A 23,536-nucleotide genomic window follows, 5' to 3' on the forward strand; every position below is an offset into this window, starting at 1 on the left:
TCAATGCCAGAGAGAAGGGGACCTCGGGGCTAGGGCATCAATGCCAGAGAGAAGGGGACCTTGGGGCTATGGCAACAGTGCCGGAGAGAAGCAACCTCAGAGCTAGGTCAACAGTGCAAAGGGGAGTCATGGCAGCATAGATTGAAGGTTATACACTAACACATGCTTGGGTGCAGGGTGGTGGGGGAAGAAAACAGCCAGGCAAATGGAAAAACGTGTCAAAGACGAGCACTCTTCCGCAGGCAAGACTGTCTAGCCTGAACTCAATAGACATGCATCTGTGCCCTCTCAAGCTGCACTAATTCCTGAGACTACCAATGATTGCTCCTCTACTTTTAACCCTTCTTGCGCAGACTTTGAAATTGAATGAGTGCTATGGTGCTGCAGAACCACTGGACAAATGGGCAAGCTTGAGGATTCCCTTGGGAAAGTTGGTCATGGAACACTGACAGAAGGGTGTGTTCCTAATCTCTTGCATTATGCTTAAGTCTTTTTTTAATTCATATATGGGGTATGGGCATCATTGGCTAGGCCAGCATTTATTGCCCATCCCTAATTGCCCTTGAGAAGGTGGTGGTGGTGAGCTGCCTTCTTGAACCGCTGCAGTCCATGTGGTGTAGGTACACCCACAGTGCTGTTAGGAGGGGAGTTCCAGGATTTTGACCCAGCGACAGTGAAGGAATGGTGATATATTTCCAAGTCAGGATGGTGAGTGACTTGGAGGGGAACTTCCAGGTGGTGGTGCTCCCACATGTCTGCTGCCTTTGTCCTTCTAGATGATAGTGGTCATTGATTTGGAAGGTGCTGCAGTGCATCTTGTAGATGGTACACACTGCTGCTACTGTGCGTCAGTGGTGGAGGGAGTGAATGTTTGTAGATGGGGTGCCAATTAAACGGGCTGCTTTGTCCTGGATGGTGTAGAGCTTCTTGAGTATTGTTGGAGCTGCACTCATCCAGGCAAGTGGAGAGTTTTCCATTACACTCCTGACTGGTGTCATGTAGATGGTGGACAGGCTTTGGGGAGTCAGGTGGTGAGTTACCCACCTCCGACCTGCTCAGTAGACATTGAAAAGTAACCGTCATGGTCCAAGCAAACCAAGAAAGTTAGGACAATGCCTGTGCCTGAGATGAGAGTTCAGGATGCAGTCGAATGGCCGAAGCTGTCGCCACTCGGTCATGTGATGTGGGGCGGTGCTGGGTGGGGTTTTGGCCAATCATCATGCACACTAAACACTGGCCGTCCATATGATGGCCACAGCTCTCCAGCATCTAAAAGGGCCTTGAGAGGCAGCCACAGGCGATGACTTGGCCAAGAGTGGTCCTTAGGAAACAATTACTGACTCTCAAGTCCCTCCCTTTGATACGTCGATGTGGGCAGTAAACTTGATGTGGGGGGGGGGGGGGGATGATTCTAGCGAACAGGCCTTACAATTAGATGCGGTGACCTCACTCCAGATAATAGAGTATATCCCAATTCTGTTGTGATCTTCAGCCAAGCACATTGGAAATGTATTAAAATGACGTCCCCAACATGCAGCAGCGGGAAACACGGCCCCCCATTGACGGGTTGGAGCGGACAATCGCAAACTGTTTCACACTGGCGTGAAATCGATTTTTGGCCTTCTCACCATATTGTCCAGTCACGCCTGCCGTGACACCCGACGCCAAGGGGGAGGGAAAATTCCAGCCCATATCCTGTGATATGAGCTTTTCCCTAAAGAAGGTAATGTTTAGTATGTCAAAGGATTGAAGTAATAAAATTCACATGAATATAAAGAAATTATGTGATTCTATCCTTAAAGATTTTAATAAATTTTAAAAATAATTTGTACACAAAACAATAGTTTTTGATTTTATTAGAAATGTAATGAACACAGCTTCAATTATTAGAAATGTAATGAACACAGCTTCAATTATTAGAAATGTAATGAACACAGCTTCAATTATTTACAGTCCAGCATTTTTTTTTCACAAAAGTAAAAATGCTAATTTTTAGCTTTTTTCTTATCTGCCTCACCAACTACAGTCAGCTATATAGAAAAGCTACATTTAAAAATAGGAACCCCCTTTGTACAAAGCTGATGTCTGTGCTCACTGTCGCATGAAATGTAGCCACGTTCAGGACCTGAACTGGTTTGAAAATACAATATGGTGACCTCACTCCAGATATTAGAATATATCCCAATTCTGTTGTGATCTTCAGCTAAGCATGTTGGAAAGGTCATGCTGATGTGCAAGTTCAATGAAGCTAAAGCATGTCTGCAAAATGGTGAGAGGAGAAAGCTGACAGAAAATAAATTACACTCCTCTGTCTTCACTTGCCAGTGACCTAATTCAAATTCACAAAGCTCATTTTTTCCCCCATGTTGTTGACCAGCGGTTTTATATGAATCCTTTTGAACTTCCTATTAGCATCATGCTAGTCATCTTCATACTCTATCATATACACCATGTTAAAAATGCCAATTTATTTTTGAAGTAACACACCATAAAATAACAACCCAAGAGAGCAAAAGGAAAACCAGTAAAGGAAATGCAACAACTTGAACTGATCCATATTCCAGTTATTTCCAAAGGCATTGCACATAGGGAGTCAAAGGCTAAGGTGATCTTCAAATTTTTCAATTGACCATGGGAAGGTGGGGCACCATGAGGATGGCATGTCAGACAACCAATGATGGCAGTGTAAGGGCAGGGAAGTTTTATTTTGTTCATGGGATGTGGGTGTTGATCAGGTCAGCATTTATTACCCATCCCTAAATGCCCTCCGAACTAGTGGGCAACTAAGAGTCAATCACATTGTTGTGGGTCTGGTGTCACATGTAGGCCAGACCAGGTAAGGACAGCAGATTTCCTTCCCTAAAGGACATTAATGACCAGATGGGTTTTTACAACAATCGACAATGGTTTCATGGTCTTCATTGACTTTTAATTCCAGGTTTTCATTGAATTCAAGTTCCACCATCTGCCGTGGTGGAATTCAAACCCGGGTCCCCAGAGCATTACCCTGGGTCTTTGGATTATTTGTCCAGTGACAATACCAATACGCCATCGCCTCCCCCAAAGAGTTAGGAGGTCATGTGATGAGACCTCCAGGAATACATCCAACCAGAGATGGCAATCCTAATTATGAACCTGACATCTATCATTTGCATCCTTTGCCAATTTTATCATACTCTCTATCTCCTTCATCATCCATGTCTGTCATACCTTTCCCCTCTTTGGAATGTACCTCGAATGTACCTGAATCACCTTTATAAAGGCAGCCCATAGTTCTGATACAGTTTTGCCTGCCAATCTTTGATTCCAGTTTACCTCAATCCACTCTGTTCCCATCCCACTAAAATTGGCTCTTGCCCAATTAATTAATTTTACTCTGGATTGCTCCTTGTCCTTTTTCATAGCTAACCAGAACCTTCTGATACAATAACCAATAAGGCAGACTCACACCAGCCACTCAGCGCCAGAGGTATTGCCAAAGCGACGCTCCTTTTTCCTTTAACACTTATAATAGTTTGTGTAAAATTGAGAACACTGCCTCTGCACATACGCAGGAAGTGCCCCCCTTAGTGTTGCAGCATAAGTAAACACAGCCAAGTTTAAATGAAAACAAAAAATAATTAAAAACTGACTCAAAGGTATGTACAGACTAAGATAATATAAGGACCAAAGATGAAAAGCTAGGATAACTAAACAAGTTTCAAAAAGTAAGAGATTGTCCAGTAATGTCAATTCAGCTGAGTAAACAACTCCTAGACCCAGGTTGGTGATTGGTTACTGAATAATAGAATTATTTTGCTCTCTAAACTCGACGGGTGGTGTAAACTAGAAACTAGAAACCTATAACTAATAATTAAATTAATAGTTTGTAGTTTAGAAAGAACTAAAAATAAACCAAGTGAATTAATTAGATAAAACTTTAATTCAGTAAATATATAAGCCAAGGTTAGAATGAGTTGGCAGTGCAGACCTTGTGGTGCATCTGCAGCTTGTGTAAATTTCTGGAAAGCAGCATAATCTCAGGACACTCCACCTGCTGTGCAGCTTGAGGAACTTCAATGCAAGAGTTGTTAGGCTGGAATTTGAGATGCAGGTACTGCAGAGCATTGGAGAGAGGGAAGAGTTGCAGAACACTTTTGACCCAGGCGGCAGTCACACCTCTTAGGCTAGATAATAGTACAGGTTTGGTTAATGATCAGGGACAGAAAGGTGCGATTACACCTCAAGCAGGCAAATAGACTGCAAATGTAGTGCTGAAGGAACTTCCACCCCCTTATCCAACAGGTGCAAGGTACTTAGAATCATAGAATTGTCCCAGCGCAGACTTCCTGTCTTCTATCTGCAAGAGCAACTCAACTAGTTCCCCTGGTCGACCCTTTCCCCATAGCTCTGCAATTTTTTTTCTCTCAAGATAATTACCCAATTCTTTTTCGAAAGCCATGAATGAATTTGCCTCCACCAAACTAAGGCAGGAGATTCAAAACACAAGCTACATGAAAAAAAGGATTTCCTCATATCGCCTTTAATCCTTTTGCCAAACACCTTAAATTAGTGTCTCACTGGTTCTTGAACCTTCTGCAATGGGAACAGTTTCTCCCTATTCTGTCCAGACCCCTCATGATTTTGAGCACATCTATGAAATCTCCTGTCAACCTTCTCTTACCTAAGGAGAATAGCCCCAGCTTCTCCAATCTATCCACATTACTGAAGTCCCTCATTCCCCTGGAACCATTTTCATATGTTCTTTTCTTCCTCAATTGTGGTGCCCAGAATTGGACACAATACTCCAGTGAGGGCTGAACAAGTGTTTTATGAAGGTTCATCATAACTTCCTTGCTTTTGTACTATTTATGTCATATTATAACCTGTCCCTTTAAATACTGGTCTGTAGCTGCTCTTTTTTAAACTTGTCCATTTTTTAATGGAAGGCCTGCTAAACCAAACACCTTGGTCTGGACGGGCACAGCTCACTTAGTGGCACATTACCGCATCCCACCCCAGAGCAAGGGTGAGCCAAGGAAATCAGTTCATCATTTCTCATAACTTTCAAATGCCATTCAGACAGATATATGGTGACAATGGAAACTCTCAGATGAACTGATATTATCAGCTCAGAAACATTCTACACAGATCTTTCACCTGCTGTATAATTCTGGTTGAAGGAGAGAGTAAAATTATAGGTCACTAATCCAAGTGAGGAGATGAGGAGAATTTTTCTCTCAGAGGGTTGTACGACTTTGGAACTCTCTGCCTCAGAAGGTGGTGGAGGTGGCGTCAGTAAATATTTTGAAGGCAGAGGTAGCTAGTCATACGGACTTGAAACATTAACTGTCTTCCTCTCCGCAGATGCTGTCAGACCTGCTGAGTTTTTCCAGCTATGTTTTTTTTTTGTAGCTCGTTTCTTGTTAGGCAAGGGAACCAAAGGTTATCGGAGTTAGACGGGAATGTGGAAATCGAAACACGAGAAGATCAGCCATGATCTTACTGAATGGTGGAGCAGGCTCAAGGGGCTGAATGGTCTGCTCCTGTTCCATTTCTTATGTTCTTATATGTTCTTAAGTCACACATTATCCCAAATTGAACATGTATCACCATTTCTGCATTGTTGCTGGGTCAAAATTCTGAAACTCCATACCTAATAGCATTGCAGCAGCACCAATTCAATACAATGGATTTTAAAAAATAAATAGAAATCAGTTGTGATAAAATGAAATCATGTTTCCTATTTTTTTTAAACTTCTCGCTGATTCTTATTTCATGTTCAAAAACACATTGCAATCTAGAAAAGTTAATCATGTGCCATGGATATCAGTGTACAAATCAATCTTTGAAGCCTTGAAAAATTCCTCCAAAAACAGACGTTGACTTATATGTCAAGTATAAAAGTGGACCACTGGTGTGGATGGCTGCTATCTTTCTAATTCACTACCCAGGATCTGATACGTGTGACCAAGTCTTAAACTCCTATACATCTATGCAACACAGTCAGTTCACCTGCTTGATCCCTTGCACCCAGCTATAAAGATACCAGTAAACAAAACATCCATTTCTGGGGTGAAAAATTGAGGCTGACTAATAATGCAAGTATACATGACTGAAAAATATATTGAGTATTTGCAAAAAGCATGATTTTTGGGGATGAAGAAATTGGGTCAACTTGTATTCTGCAATCCATTGTAAGAAAAGGCATCATTACATGCAAATAGAAAAAAATCATTCTGAATTCCACATGCTAAATTCAAAAAGTTGGCTTACCTCGAGACCTGGAAGCAAAGCAGAAGTGCACTTAACGTCAGCTTTCTGGCTGCACATTGACTAAGTGAAAAAATAAAAGCAAGTTAGAACTGAAAGATTTATTTTCTGCCAAGACCCAGACCAGAGGAAATACATGATCTAAAAAGGGGTATTGGTTTTAGCACATGTTAAAATATCTACTTTAGTTAAGCGGAAGAGAGTTCTTAAAGATAGGTGCTAACACTTACAGTTTTAACAACAATAATGTTCAGAAATATGAAAAAAACACTACAGTATGTGCTTCTGGAGGAGAATAACTTTTAGTAGAACTTCTTGCTGTTTCTAACATTCAGGGGTGTTATAAACTTGGACAGAATTTAAAACCTCATCTTGGTCATGGTCCTGGGTAAGCCCACAAGATCTGACTACAGCTGAGGCCTTGCTGGGTTCCCATTCCATTCTCCAAATAGCATAACTCTAAATTTCTTGGTGGCTTATTCACTGATCCCTATTTATGGTTGAAGTTGGTACTATATAAGTTGACCTTTGAAGCCTCAAAACATCCCTCCAAAAGTGGGGATACGTCAAGATAAAAGTGAGCCACTGGTGTGGGTGGTCGCTATCTTTGTCGTTCGCCACGTGAGATCTGTTCTGTGTGGGTGAGTCTTAAATTCCTGCGCATCTTTGTAATACAGCACACATTGCCTAGTTCATCCCTTGCACCCAGTCATAAGGTACCTGTGAGTAAAACATCTATTGGGGGGTGAAAAATTGAGGCTGGCAACTAAGGCAAGTATAGAATAACGTGGCTAAAAAGGGTCGGCGGGGGGTCAATTTATATGCCAAGTATATGCAAAAACATTATTTTTGGGGCTGAAAAACGGTCATCTTATATGCCTTGATCTACAACACATTTTGGGTTTTTGTTTCAGGTATTTTCTCAGTTTCAGCATCATGGACCACTGATCTTTCAAGCCCTACAATCCAGAATATGCTATAACCTGGTATCTAAGTAAATGCAGTCTGATCTAAGAATAACAACAGTGAACTCTCATTCTATACACCAGCTAGTGGAATAGAACAAAAGAACAAAGAAAAGTACAGCACAGGAACAGGCCCTTCGGCCCTCCAAGCCTGTGCCAACCACATTGCCCGTCAACGAAAACATTTTGCATTTCCGGGGTCCGTATCCCTCTATTCCCATCCTATTCATGTATTTGTCAAGCTGCCTCTTAAACACCACTATCGTACCTGCTTCCACCACCTCCTCTGGCAGCGAATTCCAGACACGCACTATCCTCTGCGTAAAAAACTTGCCCCGCACATCTCCTCTAAAGTTTTCTCCTCTCACCTTAAATCTATGTCCCCTAGTAATTGACTCTTCCACCCTGGGAAAAAGGTTCTGACTATCTACTCTGTCCATGCCACTCATAATTTTGTAAACTTCTATCAAGTCGCCCCTCAATCTCTGTTGCTCTAGTGATAACAATCCAAGTTTCTCCAACATCTCCTCGTAGCTAATAACCTCCAGACCAGGCAGCATCCTGGTAAACCTCCTCTGCACCCTCTCCAACGCCTCCATATCCTTCTGGTAATGTGGTGACCGGAATTGCAAACAATATTCCAAGTGTGGCCTAACCAAGGTTCTATACAGCTGCAGCATGACTTCCCAGCTTTTATACTCAATACCCCTGCCAATGAAGGCAAGCATGCCATATGCCTTCCTGACTACCTTATCCACCTGCGTTGCCACTTTCAGTGACCTGTGGACCTGTACACCCAGATCCCTCTGCCCGTCGATGCACTTATGGGTTCTGCCACATTCCCTTCTGTGAGAAATAGACTTAATGCACTTATGTTGCAAAACATGTCACAGCATCAAACATGGTCAGCAGTAACCTAAAAACTAAAAAAAAATTGCTGTTGGCTAGAAATATGGAATCTGAATTGCTAGTAAGCAGACAGAATCACAGAACCACACAGGGCAGAAGAGGCCCTTCGGCCCATCGAGTCTGCACCAACACGTGAGAAACACCTGACCTACCTACCTAATCCCATTTGGCCCATAGCCTTGAATGTTATGATGTGCCAAGCGCTCATCCAGGTACTTTTTAAAGGATGTGAGGCAACCCGCATTCCAGACCCTCACCACCCTCTGGGTAAAAAAGTTTCTCCTCACATCTCCTCTAAACCTCCTGCCCCTCACTTGAAATGATGTCCCCTCGTGACTGACCCTTCAACTAAGGGGAACAGCTGCTCCCTATCCACTCTGTCCATGCCCCTCATAAGCTTGTACACCTCGATCAAGTTGCTCCCTCAGTCTTCCAAGTAAATTCCAGTCCAAGCTCCTGTGAAGTCACAGCAGCAAAAGGCACCAAACATCTGCACCTCCTGTAATAATATGAAATAATTCAAAGGATCTTTCTCTTACTGATACTCTGATCTTTATCTTACAATCCTCCTTAGGAGTGTTTCATCGATATTTACATAATTGGTCTAGGGAGAAAAGCTGGTGCAATCAATTGTGTTAAGAAAACTGGCCATTTAAAATTTAAGTCTGTCTCCTGAGGCATTGCTAGCAGGCAACTAATAAGAGCTGTTGTGTGGTGTATTCCCATCCCTGCTCCTTGTTCTGATTTATCTGCCTGTTATTTGGCTATGGATCTGTTAACCTATGTCACGAAAGTATAATAATTCTGATAATATTATTGTGATTTATTGTATAGGTAGGTTAATAGTGGGTTTGGATAGTTTGTGTGTGTGTGTGTGTGTGTGTGTGTGTGTGTGTGTGTGTGTGTGTGTGTGATTTAACTGAATTGGAGACAGCTGCTCTGTAGGCTTTGACTCATCAAAAGAAGCTAGGTAAACATGACTGAAGTTTTAGAATATGAGGCGAGAAGAATTTGCATTTTTACATAAATCAGGGCAGTTTAAATTTCAAAGAGATGGTAGGATGTTACACCTAGCCAGAGAAACTAAGCCAAGCAGTGTGTTTATTTTTTGCAAATGTTACTGATAACATTAGCACCATGAAAAGATTTATAAGAAAAGTAAAGTTCCAAAGACATGTGGGAACAATGGGATTTACATTAAAGGAGAGAAACATTTATAAAGGAAGTTGAAGCTGTGTGTCAGGGAAGGCATTGTAAGATCTACCAGAAGTATGAAAAGCTTCTGCAATTTGTGCATCAAACTTGCTGTCTACAAAAGCGAAGCTGGGAAAAGTCACATTGAATTCTACTGTCCAGGGTATTGTGTTGATTTGCTTGGATCTGTTTAAATCTATTTTTTACCATTGCCTTTGCAGGGGTGTAACTGGAAGCCAGATTAATTAGGGGTTTTAGGAGTTATTATTGTAGTAATTTGTAGAGCTTTGATAGTGTTTGAAATCTTTTCTTTTGTTAATAAATGTTTAATTTAGCTTTCTAAAAAAATCTCGAAAGTCTTGGTAGACTTATTACTACTGAATTCAGGGCACACAGCTCGAAATAAATACAAATTTCAAAATTGTTGGACCGTGTGATCAAGTTTCCCTCGTAGATTTGACCGCCTAGCACACATCATTTGCCACGTCATAACACCCAACTCATTGTTTGTGGGAAAATGCGACAAGTGCTATCCAGACACTAAGAACCACATTCCTGCCTGCTCAAGCTTACAGCTAAAATCAGATAGGGAATTAAAATCGAATATACTTTAGTTATTTAAGATGAATGTTAAAGTAGGGTGAGGCATTGTGGCCCAGTTGTAGCACTCTTACCACTGGGCCAGAAGCACCAGGTTCAAGTCCCAATAAGTTCATAGTGTGGCCAAGCAGGTTGATTATCAGCCTGTGAGTCCTTCCAATTTGCCTGATGGCAGGTGGTAAGATTGGGTGAGATGACTGGTCAGGCATACTGCATAAGGCAATGGCAAACCACTGCAGCACTTTGCCAAGAATAATCATGGACCAATTCAATGAAAATCCCTAGTCACCAATGCCCTCTTAGGACTTGGTACCAGGAGGAGTTGGTTTGAGTGGCAAAGTATCCTTAATAGCATTTCTACTCCAGCATTAACGGATTTTACAACGTCATAATTGCATGAACTTAAATCTTCCTTAAAAATGCCTGTCTTAGTGAGCTCAGTACTTGGTTAATACTACCAAATCTTTACTGGTGGTAGTGATACAAGATTACTTGAAAAAGAACTTGGTTTAAAGATAACTTGGAGACAAATTAATAAGTTTTCTTTATAAGTTATTTTTGTACAGTTATATTGCCAAACTATTTTTTTTTTTAAAGAAGTATTCTTTGTAATCAGTGGGCACAAATATATTACAGGAATCAATTCTGTGAAGACAGGAAATAAAATGTCCTGGGGAAAATCACGTCATGCTGCAGAAACACCCAATGTCCTATCTGTCTCTGAATACTGCCGTAGAACCATAGAAAAGTTACAGCACAGAAGGAGGCCACTCGGCTCATCTTGTCCATGCCAGCCCGAGGACACCCAGGTGCCCTTTCTAATCCCACATTCCTGCACCCGACCCATAGCCCTGCAGCTTACAACACTTAAGGTGCAGATCCAGGTACTTTTTAAAAGAGTTTAGAGCTTCTGCCTCTACCACCAACTTGGGCAGCGAATTCCAGACACCCACTACCCTCTGCATAAAAAAGTTCTTCCTCATGTCCCCCTACACCTTCTGCCACTTATCTTGAATCTATGTCCTCTGGTTCTAGAATTCTCCACCAACGGAAACAATTTTATCCTGTCCACTCTATCTATTCCCCTCATAATTTTGTACACCTCAATCAAGTCACTTCTCAGCCTTCTTTGTTCTAAGGAAAATAACCCCAACCTATCCAATCTCTCCTCATAGCTACACTTTTCTAACCCTGGCAACATTCTTGTAAACCTCCTCTGCACTCTCTCCAGAGCTATTACATCCTTCCTGTAATGTGGTGATCAGAACTGCTCACAATACTCCAGTTGTGGCCTCACCAGTGTTTTATACAATTCCAACATTATATCTTTACTTTTATATTCTATATCTCTGCCAGTGAAGCAGAGCATTCCATATGCCTTCTTTACAACCTTGTCTACTGGAACTGCTGCCTTCAGGGACCTGCGTACTTATACGCCAAGATCTCTCACTTCATCTACCCCTCTTAGTATATTCTCATTTATTGTGTAATCCCTGTAACTGTTTGACCTCCCTAAATGTATGACCTCATACTTCTCTATGTTAAAATCCATCTGCCACTTTACCACCCACCCCACCAACCCATCTATATCATTTTGGAGATTATGGCTATCCTCTACACTATCCACTACTCGGCCAATCTTTGTGTCATCTGCAAATTTCCCCTTCGTGCCCCCCACGTTGACATCCAAATCGTTAATATATAACACAAACAGCAAGAGTCCCAACACCGAGCCCTGTGGAACACCACTTGAGACAACTTTCCATTCGCAAGGGCATCCATCGACCATTACCCTTTGTTTCCTGTTACAAAGCCAACCTTTTATCCAGTTTGTCACATTACCCTGAATCCCATGGGCTTTTACTTTCCTGACCAATCTACCATGTGGGACCTTGTCAAATGCCTGACTAAAATCCATGTACACAACATCCACTGCGCTGCCATCATCAACCCTTCTTGTCATTTCCTCAAAGAATTCAATCAAATTTGTGAGGCAAGACCTTTCTTTAACAGATCCATGCTGACCATCCCTGACTAGTCCATGCTTTTCCATATGACAGTTAATCTTATCTCTCAGGATAGATTCTACTAATTTGCTCACCACCGATGTAAGACTAACTGGCCTATAATTGTTCGGCATTTCCTTTGATCCCTTTTTAAACAATGGAACTATGTTTGCATTTCTCCAGTCCTCCGGTACCTCCCCCGTATCTAGTGAAGATTGGAAAATCATCCTCAGAGCATCTGCTATCTCCTCCCTGACTTCCTTCAGCAGCCTCGGAAACAATCCATCTGGCCCTGGTGACTTATCAACTTTCAAGGATTTCAACCCTTCGAGTACTTCCTCTCTCTTTATGACTATCCCGTCCAATATCTCGCAGTGTTCCTACTGGACTACTATATCTACATCCTCCCTTTCCTTTGTAAACACGGAGACAAAATATTCATTCAAAACCCTTCCCATAGGCTCTGCATCCACACACAAGTTTCCATCTTCATCTCTGATAGGTCCCACTTTTTCCTTAACTGACCTTTTAGCATTAATGTATTGGTGAAATATCTTTGGGTTATCTTTAACTTTACTTGCTAATCTTTTTTCATGCCCTCTCTTTGATTTCCTTATTTCCTTTTTTACTTCGTCCCTGCACTTCCTATATTCGTCTAGGCTATCTGCAGTGCTTAGTTCTTTGTGCCTATCGTACGCTTTCTTTTTCTGTTTGATCTTCCTCTGTATTCCTCTAGACAACCAGGGGGTCTAGATTTGGAAGTACCACTCTTATTTTTGTAGGGGACATGTCTAGTTTGTACAATTAGGCTCTCGCTTTTTAGTGCTTTCCTCTGGTTTTCCACTGTTTTATCCTCCAGCAGCACTGTCCAGTCCACCTCAGCCAAGACCCTTCCCATTTCTGCAAAATTTGCCTTCCCCCAGTTCATGACTTTTATTCCTGCCTTATCTCAGTCCTTTTCCGTGGTAATGCTAAATCTGACTGAATTGTGATCGCTGTCCTCGATATGGTCGCCAACTGTCACTTCACCCACTTGCCCTTCTTTGTTCCCCAAGACTAGGTCTAGAATTGCATCTCCTCTCGTTGGGTTTGTCACCAATTGGTTGAAAAGATTTTCCTGGACACACTGCACAAATTTTTCTCCCTTATATTGTTTGAATCCCAGTTGATGTTAGAATAGTTGAAGTCTCCTACTATTATTGCCCTCTTGTTCTTACAAGCAGAAATTTGCCTACATATATTTGTTCTTCTATCTCCCTTTCACTATTTGGGGTTCTGCAGTATACTCCCAGTAGTGTGACTGCCCCTTTTTTATTACTAAGCTCAATCCATAAAGCCTCGTTTGTTGACCCATTTAGTATATCATCCCTTCTCACAACTGGAATTGATTCTTTAACAATTAGTGCTAACCCCTCCTTTTTTATCTCCTACTCTATCATGTCTGAAGACTCTGTAACCAGGGATATGAAGCTGCCAGTTTTGTCCCTCCTTTAGCCAGGTCTCCATTATAGCAATGACATCCTGCTGCCATGTGTCTACCTGTGCCCTTAACTCATCTACCTTGTTTGTAATACTCCTTGCATTGAAGTGTAAACAGTTTAATCCCATCAAATTCCCTTGCTGGACACTTTGTAAACTTTGCTTCTCCTGAAACTCCATGTCTATCACAACGTCCCTAGCTAATATTCTACCTCCATTTTTCTGATCTGAATCTGACCTATCTGATCCTACTCCTGGGATCCCATCCCCCTGCCACACCAGTTTAAATACTCCCCAACAGAATTAGCAAAAGACCCTGCAAGGACACTAGTCCCAGCTCTGCCTGGGTGCAGACCATCCGGTTTGTACAGGTCCCACCTTCCCAATAACCGGTCCCAGTGCTTCAAGAATCTGAATCCCTCCCAGCTACACCATCTCTCCAGCCACATGTTTATTTGGTCTATCCTCTTATTCCTGCTCTCGCTAGCATGTGGAACTGGGAGTAATCCTAAGATTACTACATTTGAGGTCCTGCATTTTAATTTATCTCCTAACTCCCTGTATTGAGCTTGCAGGTCCTTATCCCTTAGTTTACCTATGTCGTTAGTACCAATGTGTACCACGACCACTGGCTGCTTACCTTCCCTCCCCAGAATGTCCTGCAGCCGCTCCGTGACATCCTGGACCCTGGCACCAGGGAGGCAACATACCATCCTTGATTCATGTTTGAGGCCACAGAAGCGTCTGTCTGTGCCCCTAACTATTGAATCCCCTATCACTATAGCCCTGCCACTTGTTTTCCTCCTGCCCCTCTGAGCAGCAGAGCCACCCACGGTGCCATGAACTTGGCTGTTGCTGCTTTCCCCTGAGAGGCCATCCCCCCCCCAACAGTATCCAAAGCGGGATATCTGTTAGAGAGGGGGATGACCACAGGGGACTCCTACACAACCTTCCTGAGTCTTTTACTGTTCCTGATGGTCACCCATTCCCTTTCTGCCTGTGTAATCTTCACCTGCGGTGTGATCACCTCGCTAAACTTGCTATCCACGACTTGCTCAGCATCGCAGATGCTCCACAATGAGTCCACCCGCAGCTCCAGCTCTGAAATCCAGTTAGCTAGAAACTGCATTTGGACACACCTTCCACACACATGGTCACCAGGGATGCTGGAAGCGTCCCTCATTTCCCACATCCTGCAGGAGGAGCACATCACGGGTCTAAGTTCTCCTGCCATGATGTCGCTCTCGATTAAGCTAGTTACTCCCTTAAAAAAAACGTTAGCTTTGGGCCTTATTTATGTTAGCTAGGAACCTTGTTTCTTGACCAATTATACTTGTACAGTACTACTCTATACTTTTTATTTTTTTTTAGCTCTTGCCTCAGTATTAAGCAATGAATTACTTTAATAGATTGAAAAAAAAAAACTCAGCAGGATTTACTCACCAATCAACTGCTTTCTTTTTAAATCCACTTTGGAGTAGTATGTTTTGCAGGTCTGGTGCACTCCTGAAGGTACTGCCTCTCCCTCTTTTTTTTGGTTTGAGGAGGGAGGGATGGAAACACTACATCAATGTAATGTTTGGAGCTATTCCGTTCTTTGACAGCGGGTCCTCCTCGATCCCCTTCTGAGTTGTGGTGACTGCGCTGACTTCTCTCAGAATGCTTCTCAGTAACTTCTCACTACTGCCCCCTGTTGGACTGCCCTTGAACTAAGTTCAGGCAGAGTCAAAACTGGAATCTTAGTAAACTGCAATATTTTAAAAAAATGAGGCTGTCCCAAAGCAAGCTGCAAGAAATAACTTTCCAATATGTGAAGAATTCTTTCCAGTATCCTGTCAATATTTATCCCTCAATCAATTGCACAAGAATAAAAACAGATTATCTGGTCACCACCGATGTGCTATATAAATGCAAGTCTGCCTTTTTAAATAAACAGCCCTAGATCTTCAGGTCAGTGACGGGTCAATAATCACTGGAACAAAATGCTAGAATTAGTTCTTCTGTAAAGCCACATCAAAGCACTGTTCCTCATTTAGAAGCTGATCAACTTTCTGCGCATTTCACACATTTACCAACAGAGAAGTGGATCTTCTGCCACATTGAGCATTGGGACTTTGGTCATGTGTGACTGAATTTTCCATATGGGGTCAGGACCTTCACCTTAGCATTTTTTGAAAACAGTCACAGGATATAATTTATCAGAGGTTATCCCTAATTGGCTGGAGGGCAGGTTTGACAGCCAATCAGGGTCAGCTGACAAAAGAAAGAGGTGGCCTAATTTAAAGTGATGAACGTGGCTGCCATATTGGAGCCCTTGGCAAGGAGAGTGAGGAGCAGGGAAGGAAGGGGCCAGACACACATGGTAGGGCAGCCCCAAGGTTCAGTGATGCCATTCTTGAGGTGATGCTTGACATGGTGAGAGGTGATAATGGCGTGTGATTAATAATTTTGAATGCACAAGCTCTTCCATTGACGGAGAGAGTGGTCAACCTCATGCAGAGCTACTTGCAGTAGCACATGGAGTGGATGCAGGAACAGCACAGAATGTGTATGCAGCGCAAAATTATATATCACGCAAACTCATGATTGGGCCTAGACTGTCACTTTCAGCCCTGAAAAGTGCCCAGTCTACCTCAGATTACCCTGGAAGGCAAAGTATCTAAAACATTTGAGCAACAGGTGAAGCTAGCTGTTTCATGCTGCTACTGTGCAGTAGCAACCCGTGTGGTATTCACCACTAACAGGATGCTGCCGTCAAACCAAAAAGACGTTCTGCCTATCACACAAATGAGTAATGTGGTAGATGAATTTCAGTGTCGGTGTGATGTAGGTATGTAGGCCGTACACTCAAAGACTGGTGGATTGTATCAAACAGCAGGTCCCAGCCTCCGTTCACAACGGGCAGAGTGCGATGTTTTACCTGCCGCGTGCAATGTCAGCTATTCACGCCATATCATCCCAAACCTGCCGCATTAATGTGTATTCCCAGGAAACATGCCATTTCCATGGCGGGCAGGCTCTCGTCACCTGCCACACCACCACCTCGCCGCTTCAGCATGCCGGGTTCCAGCCATGCACGCACCTCTCGGTGCTTCCAGCCCAGGACTGCTGCAAAGAAGACATGGCCCTAAAAGGCAAGAATACTGCAGCCCCCAGGTTCAATGATGCTGTCCCTTGAGCGCCTTTTGGGTGCAGTGGAGGTCGGCCGTGATGTCCTGTACCCTCGCTCTAGCTGCAGGATGGGCAGCAACCTCACTAATCTGGCTTGGGAGGTGGTGACAGCAGTGGTCAGTGCTAACATCCTTCAAAAGACGACAGCCACCCAGTGCCGCAAGAGGATGAATGATATCCGTTCTGCCAGGGTAAGTCACTCTTCCCATCACACTCAACTCACACACTCACAAACCCATCACACATCCACAGGGCCCTCAATCCCTGCCAGTGCAAGGGACATCACCATTCACTCTCTCTCACTCACCCTCATTGTCCTCATCCCGTCCATGGGACCACTCACCACCCACACATGCCAGGCACACTTATCAGCTGGCCTGGCAGGCATTCTGCTTACACTTTCTCCATCTCTATCCATGCAGGACAAGCTGGCACACAAGAAGAGGGAAAGGTCGCAGACTGGTGGAGGAATGCCTGAAATCAAGGCCGTGGATTTTGAAAACAGAGCCATCCAGCTGGCTGGCGATGATATGGACCAGTCCTGTGCTGATGGTGAGGTTGGCGCTGCTCTACCAAGTGAGGATTCAGCAGTGCAACATCCATCAGATGACCATGCTGTGAGTGATGTGTCCTCTTTCACAGGCCATTGTCATGCACATCTGGGAAACAGCCAATGGAGCCCACAACCCAGAGCCTCCAATCAAGCCCCAAAGAAACCTCTGAAGAGGAATCTGGAGGCACCCTCCCTGAAGTCCCATTATAGCACTCACCCACACCCGCCACCAGTGCAGAGACACAATCTCGGTGGGACCTAGCTTTAGAGAAGCCTCGGGATCACAATCTGAGCACATCACGCTGTCTGATCCAGTGGCGGCAGGGACTTCCCAGATCCCCACTCGGAGGACTCCTGGAGGCCAGAAATTTGCTGAGTCCGAGTCAGATGACAAGCCCCTGAATTCGGTCATGTCACTGTTTCTGGAACTGTAAAGGCAGACTCCAGAACATCAGGAAGCAATTTCCACTGCATTCCTTAGATTGCAAGGCATGATGGAGGACTGCGTCTGCCCCCAGGTTGAGGTGACAGTGCCGACATGCCAACGCATTGAGGTCAACACTGGTAGTATGGTGGCCGCCATGGAGACCTTGGTCCAGGACGTGGCTACTGCACTGCTGCGCGGGCTGAACTCCATTGCAGACATAATAGTTGGCCTCCAAAGGTGTGCTCGCGGGATGGATGCGGGGCAGTTTGATTTCACACCAGCTACCCCTTCTCTTTAAAGAATCAGCCTGGTGACTTCAGGCACCTATAGGGAGGAGGATCAGCAGGTGACTCCGGGAGTGTCCAGCCCATCCAAATCCACGCTTCCTGTGACCTCAGCAACACCAGCTCCACAGGCCGAGGAGGGTGTCACTGCCACACAGCAAGACCCTGAAAGCAGGCCAGGGCCCTCCAGATCTCAGCCCTCCAGAGGACACCCGACAGGGTCATCACAGACAGGGTGTCACAGTCAGCAGGCTGCCTCCACCTCCGCTATGGATGCCCGGGGAGCACCAAGACATAGTGGCAGGGTTAGGAAAGACAAAAAGATATAGTTGCACAGCCTGGTTACGGGTGTTGATCACTTGTACATACTGCTCACTGTTGTCAAAAAACTTCCAAGAATGTTACCCTGCCTGTGGATCCTTGTTCTGATGAGCAGTGTTCTTGTCACTCAGGTGTGAAACCTTTCTGCATAAGATAAAACGCAGGTGTCTCAGTCCAGGGCCTCTTCCCTGTGCTCTGTGTGGCCTTTAGACCAAAATGATGGTCCAGCCTCACACTCCCTGGACATGTTACTGATGCCTGCACCTTGATGGTGCTGGTCATCGCTGCCAGAATGTCGTGGGCAGGAGTCAGAGTTCCATCATTCTCTCTGTGCGCTCTCAGCACCTTTAAGGTGGGCTTGCCCCCATCTCTTCAGCATCTGTGACCAGTGACACTGTGCTCCTGAAGGGTTCGAATGCTGAAGGCGGGCAATGGATCAGATGCTTCTAAAATTTCATGGCTGCTTCTCTATGATATGACCCTGAACACAGAGCGCAAGCGAACGGCCCTCAGCTAGACAGGAGTCAGACATTCACAGAGGCTATGTGAAGATCTATGGAGTGTCCTCACTGTATGTCATTATCATCCTCCAATCGAGCGACTATTAGGGCCCCCATTGCATCTCCGTGACAGGAGCATTCTCACAGAGGGTAATTGCGCAGCCCTAAGCCAGACTGGAGTCAAACGTTCACAACTATGATGTGAGGATCAATGGGGACACCTCACTGCATGTCGTCATCATCCTCCACAAATCTGGCAGAGGACCCCTCAAGTGCGCCTGCCTCATCTGGCCAGTGTGAGGGCCTCATCCCCATCATTGCCTTCGAGGACCTTCTCACACTCATACCCATCGGCATCCTCCTCGTTGGAGGAGACCTCCAGCTCCTCCATCTTGTCCTCATCCAGCTCCTGTCCCCATTGCCATGCCAGGTTGTAAAGAGTGCAGCAGGCAATAATGATGTGTGACACCCTCTGCCGACTGTATTACGGGGCTCCACCAGACCAGTCCAGGCACCAAAACCTCATCTTCAGTATGCCGATAGTCTGCTCCACCAAGTTGCAGCATGATCCTTGTTATACCATCGCTCTGCTGCAGTCTGAGGCTGCTGCACAGGTGTCATCAGCCACATCCTCTGCAGGTAGCCCTTGTCCCCAAGGAGCCAGCCCTACAGCGTCTGAGGACCCTGGAAGATGTCAAGTATCTGTGACTGACTGAGAATTTAGGAGTCATGGACACTCCCTGGAAACCGTGTGCCGACCTGCAGAATGTGTTTCTGGTGGTTGCAGACCAGCTGCATATACAGTGAATAGAATCCCTTACAGTTGACATAGTTGACCGTGTGTTATGACGGAGATCTGAGCACCAAGTGAGTGCAGTCGATCGCACCCTGCACCTGTGGGAAACCCAAGATCTGGGCAAATCCAATTGGTCTTGCATCCTGGATGTCCCGTTCCCAGGCAAAATGCACAAAGTTGTGTGCCCACACGAAGGTGGCATCCATAACCTCATGGCTGCATTTGTAGGTGGAGGTTGGTGAAATCCCAGAGGTCACCTGTGCAGCCCTGAAAGGAGTCACTGGCATAGAAATTAAGGGCCGTGGTCACTTTCACAGCCACTGGAAGTGGATGCCCTCCATGTCCCCATGGCACCACATCCTGCAGTAGCTGGCAGATGTGACCGACCAGTTCCCTATTCATGCACAGTCTTTGGTTGTCGGTCACCTGCAGGAATGAAAGGCGGCATCTGTAGACCTTGGGTGTGGCTAGGTGCTGACCAGTGCCAGCTCGCTGTGGCTCTTCAGCGGCGTGTGCAGGACCCCCAACCCCTTCTTCCAGATGGTGGTGCTTCTCCTTCTGTGCAGCCAGGCACCTCAGTCACACTCTCCTCCATTGTCTTCCTGCTCTGGGCCATCAGGTATACAGCTAGTTCACCAGGCTCCATAGTCCTGATGTAGTCCCCCTGCAGGATGAAAGAGAGACACGTGGTTAGCATGGGTGTACTAAGAACCTGTCCTGGTTATGTCTGAAGGCCCCTTAATGCATCCTGGAGAGTGCTGGCCTCCACTTGGATGGCCACAGATTAGTGCACTGCATGGCTCTCTGAAACCCCACCCACCTCCGCCCCACTCCACCCGACCAATTGGCGATGCTTTGCCCATTGGATTGCATGTTGTGCTTTCAGCTCAGGCACAGGCATTCTCCTGAACTGTCTCAGCTGCAGAGGAATGGAAACTTTATACAAGGTTTCCCTAGTGCCTGGCTGCTTCCATTTCCCACCACCCCACTACCCTGCACATGCTTGTACGCTACCTTCAACCGCAGAGCAGCCCTTGCCCTCTCCCCAACGCACCGCAACCGCAGAGCAGCCCTTGCCCTCTCCCCAACGCACCGCAACCGCAGAGCAGCCCTTGCCCCCATCATGCTTCAACCACAGGAAAGTCCTTGCTCCCGCCATCATGCTTCAACCACAGGAAAGTCCTTGCCCCCGCCATCATGCTTCAACCACAGGAAAACCCTTGCCCCCGCCATCATGCTTCAACCACAGGAAAGTCCTTGCCCCCGCCATCATGCTTCAATCACAGGAAAGCCCTTGCCCCCGCCATCATGCTTCAGCCACAGGAAAGTCCTTGCCCCCGCCATCATGCTTCAGCCACAGGAAAGCCCTTGCCCCCGCCATCATGCTTCAGCCACAGGAAAGCCCTTGCCCCCACCATCATGCTTCAACCACAGGAAAGTCCTTGCCCCCGCCATCATGCTTCAACCACAGGAAAGCCCTTGCCCCCGCCATCATGCTTCAACCACAGGAAAGCCCTTGCCCCCGCCATCATGCTTCAGCCACAGGAAAGTCCTTGCCCCCACCATCATGCTTCAGCCACAGGAAAGCCCTTACCCCCGCCATCATGCTTCAACCACAGGAAAGTCCTTGCCCCTGCCATCATGCTTCAACCACAGGAAAGTCCTTGCCCCCGCCATCATGCTTCAACCACAGGAAAGTCCTCGCCATCCCCACCAACGCACCCCCAACCTTGAAGTCCAACAGGTGACCCGGCAAGCACTGCACAATGTTACTATGTACTCACCTCCGAGTTCCCTTCAAAATGCATCCCGCCGAATGCACGCCTTTTATATGCTGTTGTGATACACAACGGCGTGGGCAGACGAACCAGTGGGGGGGGGGATGATTCCGGCTGGGCGGAGCAGATGATCGTAAACTGGTTTCACGCCAACCAATTTTTGGCCTTCTTGCCATATTGTCCACTCACACCACTGAACACGCCCAACACCAGTGGGCATGGACAATTCCATCCAAAATGTCCAACACTAGACCTGATTCTGCAATTGGACATTTGCTAAATAATCCAGTGTGCTAAAAATTATGCAGGCAACCAATTTGAGATTGTTAGTTGGAGATTGCAGTGTGGCACAGTTGTGCGTACTGGAAGCTACATATATTAATACACGGGCCCCTGTTCTTTGCAGACAGAAAGAACATGTACACATATTGCGCCTGTTTCAGCTAAATAAAATAAGTGACAACGATTCGCTGACTCATTCCTCAGGGTAATGTCTTGACCAATCAGGGTCAAGCTGCCTGGTTTAAACTTCAAATAATGCTTGTCAGTTACCTGTCAGTCACCATCACTGGTGTATTCTCCATGTCAATGCCCCTACCTATCGAGTCCACTTGTCAACCAATCAGCACTGTCTTCTCATACAGAATTGTTGTTTTCCCCTTACATTGGAGTTTCTGGAATGTGTTAAGGATGGTTTTCTAGAGCAGTATGTCGAGGAACTGATTAAAGAACAGGCTTTTTTTAGATCTTGTATTATGTAATGAGAAAGGGCTAATTATTAATCTTGTTGCAAAAGAGCCTTTAGGGATGAGTGACCATAACGGTAGAATTTTACATTCTGTTTGAAAGTGACGTAGTTCAATCTGAAGCCAGGGTGTTACATTTGAACAAAGGAAATTATGCAGGAATGAGGGGCAAATTAGCTGGGGTAGATTGGGAAAATACATTAAAAGGTATGTCGGTGCATAGACAACAGACAGTCTTTAAAGAATTATTACATAGTTTACAGCAATTATACATTCCTTTAAGGCACAAAAACTCAAAAAGTCAATCACCGTGGCTAACAAAGGAAGTTAAGGATTGTATAAGATTAAAAGAAAAGGCCTATAAAGTTGCCAGAAATAGTGATAAACCTGAGGATTGGAAGGATTTTAGAATATAGTGAAGGAGGACCAAGAAACTGATAAAGGGAGAATAGAATATGAATGTAAACTAGCAAAAAACATAAAAACGGACTGTAAAAGCCCCTATGGCTACATAAAAAGGAAACATTTGGCTAAAGACAAATGTGGGTCCATTACAGGCAGAGTCAGAAGAATTTATAATGGGGAATAGAGAAATGGCAAAGAAGCTAAATTATTACTTTGTGTCTGTCATCACTGAGGAAGATACAAGAAATCTCCCAGAATTAGAGATCCAAGCAACTAGGAAGAATGAGGAATTAAAGGAAATTAGTATTAGTAAGACTGTATTGGAGAAATAAATGGGACTAAATAAAAAGTTGATAAGATCCTGGGAGCTGATGATGTACATCCCAAGGGGTTGGAAAAGCTAACAATGGAGATAGTGGATGCATTGGTGATCATCTTCCAAAATTCATTAGATTCTGGAATGGTTCCTGCAGATTGCAAGGTAGCAAATGTCAGCCCACTATTTAAGAAGGGAGGGAGAGGGAAAACAGGGAACTACAGACCTGTTAGCCTGACATCAGTAGTAGGAAAAATGCTAGAATCTATTATAAAAAAATGTGATAAGTGGACACTTGAATAATAATGATCTGATTGGGCATGGTCAACATGGATTTATGAATGGGAAATCATGTTTAACAAAAGCTGCCGGAGCCTTTTGAGGATGTTACTAACAAAATTGATAAAGGGAAGTCAGTGGACATAGTATACTTGGATTTTCAGAAGGCTTTTGATAAAGTCCCCCACAGAAGGTTGGTTAGCAAAATTGAAGTACATGGAATGGGAGGTAACATATTGGCATGGATCAAGGATTTCTTAACACGCAAAAATCAGAGATTAGAAATAAACAGGTCATTCTCGCATTGCCAGCCTGTGACTAGTGGGGTACTGCAGGGATCAGTACTCATCCCCCAGTTGTTCACAATATCATTATGATCCCAGCTGAGATTACCCCCAGACAAGCCTGATCCCAGGGTGGAACCCAGCTTGATAAGTCCTAACATTTATTTGTTTGTTTAAATATGTGGGGAGTAGCTACTGAACAGAGTCACAGGATTCAGCTGATGAACTTCAAACAAAATAAAACATTTATTCAACAAGATGAACTATATTA

The 23,536-nt window shown here is 44.8% G+C and overlaps 1 protein-coding gene across 3 annotated transcripts in view; it reads right to left on the reverse strand.

The window, feature by feature from the left end:
- Positions 1-23,536, reverse strand: part of LOC121279302 (probable G-protein coupled receptor 141) — a 118,331-nt gene that overhangs the window by 60,514 nt on the left and 34,281 nt on the right. For all 3 annotated transcript variants that reach the window (XM_041190440.1, XM_041190441.1, XM_041190442.1), the window contains exon 4: positions 6,256-6,315. In XM_041190440.1, the coding sequence (XP_041046374.1) occupies positions 6,256-6,315 (60 nt within the window). The remainder of the gene's footprint in view (positions 1-6,255; positions 6,316-23,536) is intronic.

The sequence above is a fragment of the Carcharodon carcharias genome, chromosome 6 (assembly GCF_017639515.1).
Source record: "Carcharodon carcharias isolate sCarCar2 chromosome 6, sCarCar2.pri, whole genome shotgun sequence".
Classification (NCBI taxonomy): Eukaryota; Metazoa; Chordata; class Chondrichthyes; order Lamniformes; family Lamnidae; genus Carcharodon; species Carcharodon carcharias.